Source organism: Triturus cristatus, chromosome 9, assembly GCF_964204655.1.
Source record: "Triturus cristatus chromosome 9, aTriCri1.1, whole genome shotgun sequence".
Lineage (NCBI taxonomy): Eukaryota > Metazoa > Chordata > Amphibia > Caudata > Salamandridae > Triturus > Triturus cristatus.
In genome coordinates, this window is record NC_140592.1 from 1,058,682,717 (window position 1) to 1,058,696,738 (window position 14,022).

The following is a 14,022-nucleotide window of genomic DNA, read 5'->3' on the forward strand; positions in this document are numbered from 1 at the left end:
ATTTGACCAAAGGAGATTTGAATTCTGCTGAATGTTTTGCGATCCATCCCCAAAGTGTAACACTGTCCACAGACACATGCTAACTAGAATAAAGTGTCCAACACTATACATGGCAGAATAATGTTTGAGAAGCCACATCAGCCCTACGAAGGGATAGACCTTTGTTACTTATAAAATGCCTTATTTTTAACTTGCTCAACAGCACATTAGCTAAGGGAGGCCATTAATACATTTTCTTAACCAGTGACCTCCCAAGTTAACTTGCCAGTGACAGAAGGAGCACTATTCGCTTAGTCCTTAAAAGCATAAGCACAGCAAAAAAACAAAAAATAGAACGACAATGTATTTGACTTCATGTTTACGAAAATGTTCACCATGAATGTAATTACAAGGGATGCTTATTATCTTTCATTCAATAAAACATGCTTACATCTTTTTCACTCTCAAGTCCACTGTGATGAGCTGGGCCACTCTGTTGAACTGCTCTTCCATAGATTCCTGAAAGCGGCTCAATAGTTTGCTTGACTGACAACAGATCGCCAGTTTCCATAGAGGAAGTCACAACTTGGTTGTAGGGCAACAAAGGAGAGGGTGGACTTCCAAAAACCCCTGCAATAGATTGGTCACAGAATGAACAATACATGCAAAGATTTAAAATAATATACAGTGATCTAAAAAAAAACTGCATTTCTTACAGTATTGAGTGAGCAACAGAAAAAGCAAATTTATTGAAACTTTAAGTACAACTTATCAGAGTCCTTGGATCGTAGTTCACAACTCCATGTACTGACATCCAACTGTAACCTTCACCACAACTGAGTTTTTTGAGTGTCAGAAGAAGGGGGTAGTAATGGAGAGCACACCCAAATAGAACTGTTGACCAATCCTCCCAAGCCACATTCTAGTGAAGATCAATATCAAGAGCAAATTATTTATCTTGCAGACAACAAGCAGCTGTATTTGACAGAGATATCATGGGGAGCCCAAAGTAATTATGTTAACAAGTACCTTTAGTTCAGGTTCTTCTATTTTATTGTATCATCACATATTGCTAGGCTTTGGTAAACATCGTGACATGCATTTTCCATGAGTCAGACTTACCTGCAATAAATCATCAATTCAGGTGTGCAGGCCTTCTAAATTAGTGAAGTCAAGACGCAAAACATATTTGTGACATTTAAGTGTCAATATACAGTTGTAGCGTAACCCATGATCAGCAAGCAGAGATGTAACATAAATAAGAGTAACTTGGGTAATATTCTCATGCCATCCTTTAGCAAAGGTGTTACCATGCCATTGTCTCTGTCTCGGACTGGGATATTTTAGAAAAGAAGATACATTTAAAAGCACAATTCCCGGGGGGGGCTTGGCTAAGCGAGCTGCAATGGCGGACGCGAGTTAGTTGAGCTCCGTCCAGCCCGCGGCAATATCCTCACATATCCTGGTCCCCCCGGCCACACATTGGGTCGGAAGGGGGTGTAGGAGCATCTCCCCCCCCGCACAGCTGACCGACGGAGCTCTGGGTGCCCGGGTGCGCTACCGGCGGTGGAGTCGCGCCGCGCGCGGCCCGGGCCTAGAGACGCTGCTGCAGCAGGGGACTCCAGTGCTGCCTCCGGACGGCCCCGGATCTCGTTGTGCCCGGCCCTGATTGGCGGCGAGTGACGCTGGTGGCCTGAGATCCGCAGCGGAGGAGGTGTCGGGCCGATCGCACCACTGGAGGTCGGTTGCTCAGATGATTGGGATCGGCCCGGCGACAAGAGAGTGGTGGCGGTAGCGGAGGGCCCGATGGAGGGGACTGGCCCCGGCACCGCGCACTACGGCGCAGCGGACTAGCGGAGAAGAAGCGCTAAGAGTCATCACGGCCATCAACGCAGGTCCCCTTGGCTGAGAGTTGGAGTAGTGGAGAGACGGCCTGGAGTAACAGTGGCAAGGGCCCCCTGGACGTGGTGGGCCACGGAGACGCTGCCTGACTGGGTTCTGATCCCCACCCGCGTGCAGGAGGCTATCCACGCGTGGACGGATACACGCGGCAGACTAGAGGTGAGGGCCTACCTCTGGAGGAGAGTGACGGCCTAGGCGGAGCAGCGATCGTTTTTGCGGCGGCCAGACCGGGCCGCGGAGGTAAGCAGGGAGGAGTGACGCTTGCGATGGATCGGAGGGCTGCCCCTAGACGGAGGAGCGGAGTGTGATGATATCGGGGCGCCCGACACGTACGGGGCAGCGCCTGGGACCCTGCGGACTGCCATAGCGGTGCGCCATTGCTGGTGAGATCGGCCGAGTTGCGGTGGCGCATTGTGGCCCTGGGCCTGGGGGACGGCTTCGTTGAGGGCGACCAGTCTGGAGGCCCCTGGTCGATCGTTGTCTGGGGCGCTCGGGGAGGCCGCCTAACATCTGACAGGACTGTACTGAGTCTGTGAACCTACCTCCGCGTGGGTCCGTGGAGCTTGGCCCCCTGGAGGGAACTTCTTGAGCCTGGGGTGGCTGTTCCGGCGTTCGGCCCTGCTGTGACTGATCTGGTTGGGGATCCCCGGAGAAAGACATGCCGAGGGATAAAGGTGGTGGCTCCGCGCGCCATGGCCCAATTGATAAATTTGCCGGTCCCGGGGCGGTGGATGGCGCGACCGGGGTCCGTCGGAGACTATCCCAGATAACGCAGCCCTGATGGCGGCCATAACTCAATCCAGAGATATGTTAGATGCCAAGATCGGGGCGGTTGGGTCAGATGTTACATTGCTGCGCCAAGATCTGCGCAATGCAGTGTCTCGCATCACAGAGGCGGAGACCCGGATCTCAGGGGTTGAGGAGGATGTTACCACGCTGAAGCAAAAAATGGCATCCATGGAAAAGATTCAGCGGGGATTGGCGCTTCGGGTGGAAGACGCAGAAGGACGGGCCCGGCGGAACAACCTGAGATTTGTGGGCTTTCCGGAGGGATGCGAGGCGGGTAATATGGAACGCTTCCTTACACACTGGCTGGAGGGTTGGCTCCCGCCAGACGCGCTGTCACGTTGCTTAGTGCAGAAGCCGCCGCCGGGGGCGCGATCGAGACCTGTGATAGCGAGATTCCTGAACTATATGGACCGGGATGCCATTCTGAAACAGGCCCAGGCTAAAGAGCCACTGCAATATGAAAATGCACGCATCTCGATATTCCCTGATTATTCCCGTCTGGTGCAGCAGCAGCGTCAGTCCTTCATGGCCGCGAAGGCCCGCCTGAGAGACCTTAAGCTACCATATGCTCTGCCGTTTCCGGCTCGCCTGCGGGTAGTGTATCAGTCCCATACTCACTTCTTCGATACTCCGGAGGAGGTCTTCAGGTGGGCTGACGAGACTGTGCGGATACGAGTGCATACGCCTCATGGCAGGGAGTCGGACTCCTCCTCCGGAGAGGCGGCCCGGAAGGATTCAAAGAGACGGCAGCGGTTGGGGGACAGACGGTCGCGCTCCAGGAGGCGCTCGGGGTCGGGTGGGGCCGTGGCAGGAGATGGCCCGGGGCATGGACATTGACGTCTGTAACTCTGTTGCTTGGGGCTGGTTGGGGGGGGGGGGCTTTCTTGGGCCCCTAATGTGTTCATCATAGTCCTTGAGATGTAATGGTCGGGGGAACAAAGGGGTGGGCTGGTGTTCCGCCGGGCTAGTCCGGGTCGGGATCTGGCCTGAAGAACATGGGCTGTGAGTTTGGGATCCATTGGATGGGGCGGTGCCACTTCCCCGGTTGGGAGGTGGGTACTTGCCCCGCCGCGACAGATGCTTCAGTGTTCTTGAGGTATGGGGTGGGGGGTTTGTTTGGGGGGAATAGTTATTGGTTCCGCGTCGCACTTTCCTGGTGGGTTTCTGACATTGGTCCTACATCTAGCTGCAGTTTTCTATGGGGGGGGGAGGGGAGACGAGGTCCATTCCCAATGGCTAGCGAACAGATTGGGGTCACAAGAGTCCCAGGTACCCTCAGAATTCTAAGCTGGAATGTGAGGGGGGCACTTGATCAAATTAAGCGAGGGGCAATACTACATCAGGCTAAGAGGGCACGGGCGGATATTCTTATGCTGCGGGAGACGCACCTCTTGGGTACGAAGACCCCATGTTTGCAAAGATATGGCTATCACCAGATATTTCATGCAGGGTTTGCGAGGGGGTCCAGAGGGGTAGCGATACTGGTTCATCGTAGGGTCCCATATGTGCACGCGCAGCAGTGGATTGACCCACATGGCTGCTATATATTCCTCAGGGGTACGATTGGGGAAGCCCCGTGATCTTGGGTAGTGTGTACGCCGCCCCCCCCTTGCAGTGGTCCTTTGTGGAGAGGGTATTGGCCCTCTGGGCGGATATGCCAGATGTGCTCTCTATCGTGGGAGGGGACTGGAATGATGTTATGGATCTGGCCAGAGACCGGAGCGGGGGGGAAGGCGGTGAACGGAGAGGTGGCCCCACGAAACTCAGTTCCCTCGTGACTAGTCTTGACTGGGTTGATGTTTGGCGGTGGACACACGGAGATAGGCGGGAATATACGTATCTTTCAGCGGTCCATGCCACCTTCTCGAGACTGGATTACATATTTCTTCACCGGGCGCGAGCAGGTGGAGTGGTACTCGCTGAGATTCTTCCCCGCGGCCTATCAGATCATTCTCCAGTGTCCCTTGAGCTGGCCATAGGCAGAGGGCGGCAGCCATTTAGATGGCTTTTGTCACTATGGCACCTACAGAACGCAGCCTATAGTACTCACATGAGGGAAGCTATTGCCCACTACTTTGATTCTAATGAGGGATCGGTGTCAAGGGTGGGATCCCTGTGGGAGGCCTTGAAGCCAACTTTACGTGGGGTGGACATTTCCTGGTGCTCGGCGGCTCGCAGCAAGCGCAGGGACGAACTGATGCGCGCAGAGGCCTCCGTTGAGGCACTCGAGCGACAGGCTAGGGAGGAGGGAGGAAGACGGTGGGTGAGGCACCTGCTCCAAGCCCAACAGTCATGTGCAGCCATTCTTATGGATGAGGCCCGACAGATTTGGCTGGTGACGCGTAGTAGGATTCATCAGTGGGGGGACAAGTCCGGGACGATGCTTCATAGGCTATGCCAGGGCGCCTTTCACGCTCAGACCCTTCCGGGCTTACTAGATGATACAGGAGCTTTGCTGCCTACTATGCGGAGCTCTATGCTCCCCAGTAGTGCCTGCCGGCGGCCACCATAGAGCAATTCCTAGCTGACCTACCCCCTGTACAGATATCGGATGAGACGCGGGACCGTTTGGACCTTCCACTGACGGAGCAAGAGCTCAGCACAGCCTTGGGGGAACCTAATTCAGGGAAAGCGCCCAATGGGTTTCCGAGTGAATTCTTCAAACGCTATAACACACAACTGGCCCCTTACTACCGAGCTGTAGTGGAGGAGGCCAGGGAGAGGGGCATGCTTCCCCCAGACTGGAGACACGCAGAGGTGGTGTTATTTCTTAAACCTGGCTGGCCCCCAGATCAACGGGCCTCGTATCGGCCTATCTCCCTCCTCAACGTAGAGGCGTAGATCCTGGCCAAAGCACTACCTAATCGTCTTTTGCACCATATATCGACTCTTATACATCCAGATCAGGCGGGATTTATCCACGAGACACAATATAAGGCGGGCGCACGTGGCGGTGGTTCGGCAGACTGGGGAGGGGGCGGCATTACTTTTGGCGGACATGGATAGGGCCTTTGATTCCTTGAGCTGGGTATATCTGTTTGCCTTATTGCGCCGACTCAATCTGGGTCCGAGATTTCTGTCTTATCTCCAGCTCCTCTATACAGACTTGACGGCAGCGATGCGGGTGGCGGGGGTGACATCTCCTGTCTTTCCCATACAACGGGGCACGCAACAGGGATGCCCCCTGTCCCCGTACCTGTTTGCGTTGGCCATGGAACCATTGGCGGCGTGGGTGCGTATCGATGCGCAGATCCGGGGTTTCGAGTGGTCTCCAGAGGTGTCGGACAGAATCGCATTATATGCTGATGATGTCCTGTTCTTCCTTACGGAGTTAGACACATCGGGGCCGCGACTCTTACGAATCATGCAGATCTTTGGAGAGACATCGGGATTATATATGAATCCCTCCAAATCCACGCTGTGGATACTGGGGGACTGTCCGGGGCCCGGTGCGTGGGCACGGGATATTCTGCTGGCGGTGGGAGGATTGAAATACTTGGGGGTGTTCCTTTCAGAGACTCTGGTGCTCTCTTGGGTCCGCAATGTAGCGCCAGTATGGGAAAGGATCCGCACGGATCTCAAGACCTGGTCTCGAATGCCTTTGACGCTGTATGGCAGGTCGGCAATCTTTAAGATGGTGGCACTACCTAAGTTGCTATATCAACTGCAAAACTATCCATACCCAATCCCGCCTCGATGGTTCCGACAGGTGAACTTAGCGTTGGGGCAGTTTCTGTTGGAGGGGGGCAAAGTGCGAGTGGCTCTTAGAACGTGTTTTCTATCCTCGTATTGCGGAGGACTTGCGTCTTCCGATGTCCTATCCTACTATCAGGCCTCGCACCTCCTTGTTCTTAATGAGTGGTGGTATGGGGATAGAGGAGACCCGGCGTATGCGCTGGAGAGGATGCTTATGGGAACCAATACAATACACGCTATCCTGTACATGGCGTCAGTCCGCAATAGCCTACCGTCGGCCACACGTGTTGTTTTCCTGATCTGGCGGCAGGCATTGCGTCGGATGGGCTGGTGGAATGTCTTAACTGAAGAGACCCCCCTCTGGAGTAATGGGCGCTTCCCAGAATTGATGGCGCTGAGAGGCTTCCGTGGATGGGACGATATAGGCATCTCGACATTGGGAAATGTCATGAGTGGTACGACACTTAAATCATTTCAGGATTTACAGAGGGAATTTTCTATGCCCCAATCACAGTTTTATAGATATTTGCAACTGCAGCATGCATTGTCCCCCAGCCTAGAGGGTCTGACGTCACTCCCAGAGTTTAGCCCGTTGGACGCGCGGAAACCAAGAAAATCTCCAGGATCTATCAGGCCCTGGTGATTCATTGCTCCACGAAGCTTCAGAAGTTGCGGGGAGATTGGGAAACTGACGTGGGTGCCTTAGATGAGGATGACTGGAGGGAGGCCCTGGTAGCCCCAAGGGAGGCGGCTATAGCGATGAGACTGCGCCTCATACAATTTAAATACCTACACAGGGTGTACTTTACCCGGGTCAGACTGTACCGAGCGGGCTTGATTACTGCTCCGGACTGTCTTCGGTGTGGTCAGGAGGAGGGGACATTTATACACACTATGTGGAACTGCCCAGCGCTGGACCGATTCTGGAGGGGGGTAATTGCCTGTCTGGCCGAGGTGCTGGGGTGGGCGATCCCGCGCACGCCACGATTTGCATTGCTACATGTTATGGAGGGCATTGGGGGCAACATATATAAGCGGCACTTGCTACGGCTGGGCCTTACGCTGGCAAAGCGGGATATCGCCAGGGCATGGAAGGCGCCTAGGGCTCCATTGATCACAGCATGGAAAAACGGCCTAGATTTATGTATGGGGCTGGAACAACCCATATATGTAGCCCGAGGATGTCCACACAAACACTATAAAATATGGAAACAGTGGGCGGATTACCGGGGGCTGTGGCTGGAGCCACCAGTGGAAGAAGAGGATTAATTATGGAGATGTGTAGGAAGCCTGGTCGAGAAGGGGGGGCGCTGGGCAAGACGGGAGGTCCGGGGGACTTAGCTTACCACAATGGGATGCGGCTGTGGGATTTTGGGGCTGTGGTTGGGAATCCATGGATGTGGTGCGACGCTGGGGATGGGGTGGGGGGGAGTTAGGGGGGGTTGTTCTTATTCAAGATATTTGCATGACCAATGTACAAATAGATTGCTATAGAGATATGCTGCAATGTGAATCTGTCGTCGACCCTGATATTCAGGGTCCTGTAACACCTGTGCAATCGATTGATAAAAATATGTTTAAAAAAAAAAAAAAAAAAAGCACAATTCCCACTTAAGTTGGTTACAAAGTCATAGCCTTTCAAGGGGATTTAATTAAATAGTTCAATTTTTTCACAGATTGTAAAGCACCCTGTCCCTACACAGGGATGTTGGGAGCTCACTGACTTCAAGACAAGTTGAGACATATTCTGGCAAAACAGCACACTTTAAGAACAATGTCCAGCTGAGAAGGGCCAATCTTACAGTCTCATACAGCATCCCTCTATACTGTTCTTTTTATGCTTTCCCTGCTATAAGCTCATACGAATGTATCCAGATAATGGTGGGGTTTGTTAGGATCTGTGCCTTGCTGAGCAGTAAAGCAATACTTTGAACTGATAATGTTGACCACTGTTCACAAAGTGTAGCTAGCGGCGATGAGTGTGATGAATGGGTATGTGGAAGTAGGTGTCCTTCAGATCGAGTCCAGTCATGATGTCACCTAGCTGCAGTAGACAGATGACATCCTTCAGAGTGACCATGTGGAAGTTTTGTGAGAGGATGTGCTTGCTCAGGGGTCTATGGTAGAGAGTATGGGCTTCAATGACCCACCTTTTTGGGGGATTAGAAAGTACACCCCCTGTCATGGTGCAGCAGTGGCACTGGTTGTATCGCCCTCTTGAGAATGATCAGCTGAAACTCTTATTGAAGGCGGAGCTGGTGTTCTGGGGAGAAGGAGTGTCAGCCGGGTGAAATGTTTGGTGGAGGTGACATGAGCTCCAGACAGCAGTAGCACTCTATGATGGAGGGAACCCATTGAGCGTAGATGATCTCTTCCCAACACGGAATTGTGTGATTGAGAAGGTGGTGGGGAAAGAGGAAGGGAGTCACTGCTTGGAGGAGGCGGCACCTTTAGCTGAGCCTCTTCTGCGCCTTCCCCTGGAGTTGTTGCCTCTGCAGGTCCCGCTCGAATACCCCCGTGATGGCTAGTGGTGGTATGGTTGTTGCTGCCTTTGAGGACAGTGAAAGTCTGGGAAGTGGTCTTACCGACTCCGCTGAACTGTGACCTTTGAACTCACCCCTTAGGACCAAATGTCTGAAGGACAGTCATTGCCTTGGCGGCTGTTTCTATGTCTTTTTTTTTAGCTTTACCAGCATGTGGTTTACCTATGTTCCGACAAAAGATTTAACCACAGGTTTAACAGATGCTGCTGTACCTCCGGTTTGAATCCATAGTCACAGAGCCAGGCATGACGTGTGACCAGGATACTGGTGTTAACTCCGCTGACAGAGGTGTGGGCTACGTCTAGGGCTCAACAGATGGCTGCACTTGATATGGTCTCTCCCTCTGCAACCAGCTGCTGGCCACACTGCTCCTCTTCAGAGAAGGTTTTGAGGAGCTCCTACATCTCATCACAATGCGCGTATCGGGAAAGTAGGCCCCCGAGTTGGCAATCCTCTAGTGCGTGATGCATTGTAAAGCCACTCTTTTGCCAAAGGAATCCAGTTTTTTACTCTCCCTTTCAGGAGGTTGAGTGTCCTTTGTACCCTGGGCATTAGCTTGTTCAAGCTCTGTTTGGACTACAAGCGAGACAGATATATGTGCCACTGATGTGAGAGGGGGGAATCATGAGGCGAGGGTTTATATTTTTGTCGACTCCAAGTGTAATGATCCTTGCCTTGACTGCATCTTTGAAAGTCTCAGGGCATTCTTGAGGTTCCCTGACAGCACTGAGAGGAAATAAAGGGTGGTTTGGGTGCCTGACAATGTTTCGACCAGAAAGTCATCTTCCTGGACAACATGCATATCAATTATATTACATGTGGCTGCCTTGTCTATGATCTTGTGGTATGTTGTAGTGTCATTAGAGGGGGCAGAATCACGGGTCATTCCCTGGGCTCAGGGTCAGAGGGTGCATGACAGAGTTCACCTGGATACAGAGTGATGCCCTCTCATACGAAGAATGCGGTGACCCATCCAGTGAAGGTGGAGGGGATGAGTTATGAGGTGGTGAAGGAAAATGATGAGGGCAAGAAGCAGGGAAGGGGTAAGTGTCTCTTGTGCTTTGGATGTGGAGGGGGTTATAAAGCGATTTGCAATTCAAAATGGAACGTTCTCCTTGGAATTGTCTGCTGTGGCTTTGGCGACAGCTGCTGGAGATTCTCCATGCGGAGGGATAAAGAGACACTTTGACAAGCATTTACCTTTTCCTGAAGGCCTTGGAGAATGGGCTGCTTTCAATCTTTGGAACTCGCCAACATCTGAATTTTCAACACCAAATGTATCTTCGGCATCAACGGGTGCTTCGGCATGGAGGGATTCTGTGGCAATAGTATTTTCAGTACTGGTGGGCGCTTCTGTGTGACAGCGGCCTCTGTGCTAATGTCGGCTTTCGTGCCAGAGTGGAGGATCCTGTTGGCTCCAAAGAGGGCAGCAGCTTGTGTGAAGCCTTTGTGGCTAGAGAGGGCCGCCCCATAGGCTCAGAAGGTTTCTGTCATTGCTGACCATGGCTTAAAGTGAGTGGCAGCATGGAAGTCTGTTTTAGATACCCTGGGCTTGATGACAACCCCCACACCCCCACTGGGGGAGTGCTCTGCTAATCCACATGGTTGCTATGCGACCATTGGTTGTTTGTGGGTGCCAACCATTCTCATAAATTAAGTCTTGCACAGTTATGGAGCATTAGAATTGTGCAGCTGCCCCACCCTAGGAATCAGAGGGTGAGCTTGCCTCCGAGCTGGACTGGACCAGAGGACCCTCTGGTGTACTGGCCTCTTCCCCTCCCTCGACATATTGTTCACGAAAGATGTCATTAGACTCCTGGCTCTACCCACCTCAGTATCGAAGTGTCTTCTTCAACAAGAAAGTGAGGCAGGCCTGGCATGTGTAGTCCCTCCTATGAGAACAGCTAGAAAGGGTGGAAGATCCTTTAGATTCAATGTGGCAAAACTCCAGAACTACCTGCATTTTTCTCTGCAGACAATCAATGAACTGTTTTTTCAGAAATAGCTTAAAATGTTTCTGTTCCTGAACTTCACCTCAAGGAGATTACGTCTACAGTCTGTTTATGTTTACGGGATTTATGGACTGCATAGCTGCCCAAGGGCTACCCAGCGCTGAGCGATCAATAAAACACAGAATTTAGAGGGGTTTAGTGGTTTTGCTGAAAAAGGTAGGATTTAATTTTTTTTCGAGAAATTAATTCTGATTCCAGAAGCTTGAATTAACGTGGAAGAGAATTCCACAGCTTGGGTACCGGAAGTGAGAAGGGTCTGCCAACCCATCTGGCTTTCTTGATTCAGATTTTTTTTAATAAGCGATCAGAGCAGGATCTAAGGCTTCTGTTAGGGACATAAAGGCTCACCAAGCCACTAATTTTTCAGGGGCCCCTGTTATGTATGGCTCTGTGTGTCAGACACAGTGCTTTAAATTTGACTCTGACCTTGATCGGGAGCCAGTGTAGAGCTTTTATATGTTTCCCAGCTGATTCCTGTATTGAGACCTTACACAGCAGTCTTACTGCGGCATTCTGGATGACCTGAAGTCTTTTGATGACATATTTTGGTGCCCCCAGAGAGGGGGAGTTTCCATACACCAGACGTGAGGTAACCAGGGAATAGATCATTATTTTTCTGAGGTGAACGGTGATACAGTCCAGGATTTTTCAGAGCATTCTGAGCAGCCCAAAACAAGTACCCGCAAGTTTCTTAGCTTGGGTTACCATGGTTAAATGCCTGCCAAACCAGAAGCCAAGATTTCTGATAGTCGCGTTCGGGACAGGCGGACTACCTAGATAAATAGGCCAGCTGATCAGAGGCCTGGTGACCGCATTGTTTCCAAGGATCATCAGCTTCATCTTGTCCCCATTCAGATTCAGACAACTGCTTGACATCCATTCCACAACTCTTTCTAGGAAGGGTGCTAACCTATCTCCTTCGCCATTGATTCTGGGGTCCAGCGAGACCACCAGCTGTGTGTCGTCTGCATATGTGTCATAGAGATACCATATTATTGGACAATCTGCGCTAGTGGTCCCAGGTAGATGTTAAACAGTATGGGACTAAGCGAAGAGCCCTTTGGCACCCCGCAAGTCAGTGGCTTGATATGAGAGAAAAGGTTAGCTTCCATAATTTGAAAAGTTCTGCCTTTCAGGAAGGATGAAAATGCCACTCCAAGGCTTTGTCTTGGATACCGATTTCCAGCAATCTGTTTTGAAGGATGGAATGGTCCTCAGTATCGAATGCAACACTGAGGTCAAGAAGTAGTATAGTGGCTAAATTGCCTTGGTCCAGGGTCAATTTTAATTCTTCAGTCACTGCACAGATTACTGATTCCATGGTGTGTTGGGCACAAAAGCCCATCTGTGTGGGATGGAGGCGTTGGTTAGTTTTCAGAAACTCTGTAAGTGCTCCATTTACATGTTTCTCTATTACTTTACCAATGTATGGTAGAAGTGATATAGGACGATAGTTCCCGAGTTGATCAGGGTCTAGATTAGATTTTATTTAGCAACGGTCTGATAATAGCATGTTTCCAAGCTCTAGGAACTTCACCGGTCTCTAATGAAAGATTGGTAAATTCAACTAGTGCCGGGAGCAAAACCTTAGTGACCTTACTAAGGAAATGGGGTTGGGTGGGGCAGGATCCAGTGGGGAGCCTGATTTGACCTTATCTATCAGCGATCTCACCTCAGTTAGATTAGTGGATGTGAAGTGAGTAAGGTCAGGCGTGGGCAAAATCCGCACCGCATCACCTACCTGGCTTATGTCTGTCTCACTCCCAATCTGAAAGGAGCTATAGATATCCATCACTTTTTCTGGGAAGTTGGTGGCTAGATCATTACATCTTTCCTCCGTAACTTGAACAATGTGGTTATCAGGAGTTAGGGAGGTTAAGGATTTGACCACTTTAAATAGTTCCTTAGATGAACTCTGAGCCTGGCTTATCTTTTGCTCAAACAATTTTGCCTGAGCGTCTTTACCACAACAATATTAAAGTCTGATGGTTGCCGTGTACCTGGCTTTAAGTTGTATATTATAGTTCTTCCTCCAATCTGTTTCAAACTTTTTTGCAGTTCTTTCTTAGGGACGCTAGTTGTGCGTTGAACCGTGGAGTCTTATAAGACATAGCTTTTGGTTTGGGTGTCATTACGGGGGTCAACTTGTCCAATTATTGTGTGATCCAGCTTTTCCTGCTGGAAGTGGCTTCTTCAAACTTTCCCTGAATCTTGGGAGCAGAAGAGGCAAATCGAATCCTCCAAGAGTCTAAGTTAAGCTTAGATCAGTTCTTCGTTTTCGTGCTAATCGAAGATTGGTCGTTTTTCTCTCCAGGTCCCCTATCACAAAGTGCAAATGGGAGAAAATAATGGTCTGACCAAAGCATAGGTACTGGGGAAGATGTTGACATTCTGGGGTCATTTGAGATTAGTGTATCTAGTATGTGTCACTTGATGCTAGTGGCAGATGTTATCAGCTGGGATAATTGCAACCCCTCGAGATATAGCAACAGCCTCTTAACATTAGGAAGATTCTGATCCTCGAGGTGAAAGTTTAGATCCACTAAGATGGTGATGTGGGCTTTCTTCACCATCAAGCTAGCCAAAGTGTCAATTAGACAGCCTAGAACATCCCCATAGGGACCGGGGGCCCATATATTAATAGCCCTGAAAAGGTATATGTTGGCGAAAAGGAGATAGTGAATTGGCAGCTTTCACAGTTGAAAATAGTAGGAGGGTTAATATCACATTTAAATTTGTCTTTTATCAGGATGACAAGACCACCCCCCCATCGTTTGTACGCGATACAGTTTTTGGATTTCATACCCAAGGGGAAGGGCCATTAAGATATCTGGGGAGGAGCTGTCATTGAGCCAGCTTTCAGTGATGAACAAGACGTCAAGATCTACCTCCTCTAGTAGCAGAAGAATTTCGGTTATATGTTTGGTGAAGGATCGGCTGTTGATGAGGCCTAGTTTCCAGGCCATGTTATCAGAGAAATAGCTACGAACATCCGGAATAATGACCACAGGTACTTTTGTTTCAAAGTTGCAATGACTGCATACTTGTCCTACCACAGACCCGCTATTAAGTAACCAGCCCCTATCACAGCCTGGTGCGGG

General features: G+C 50.6%; 1 protein-coding gene across 2 annotated transcripts in view; it reads right to left on the bottom strand.

Moving 5' to 3' along the window:
* The window catches only part of TOGARAM1 (TOG array regulator of axonemal microtubules 1), an 846,610-nt gene that overhangs the window by 488,781 nt on the left and 343,807 nt on the right, over positions 1–14,022 (bottom strand). For both annotated transcript variants that reach the window (XR_014968891.1, XM_085626936.1), the window contains exon 10: positions 431–609. Coding sequence is in view for 1 of the 2 variants with exons in the window: in XM_085626936.1 (XP_085483062.1) it covers positions 431–609 (179 nt within the window). In the remaining variant the exon portion in view is untranslated. The remainder of the gene's footprint in view (positions 1–430; positions 610–14,022) is intronic.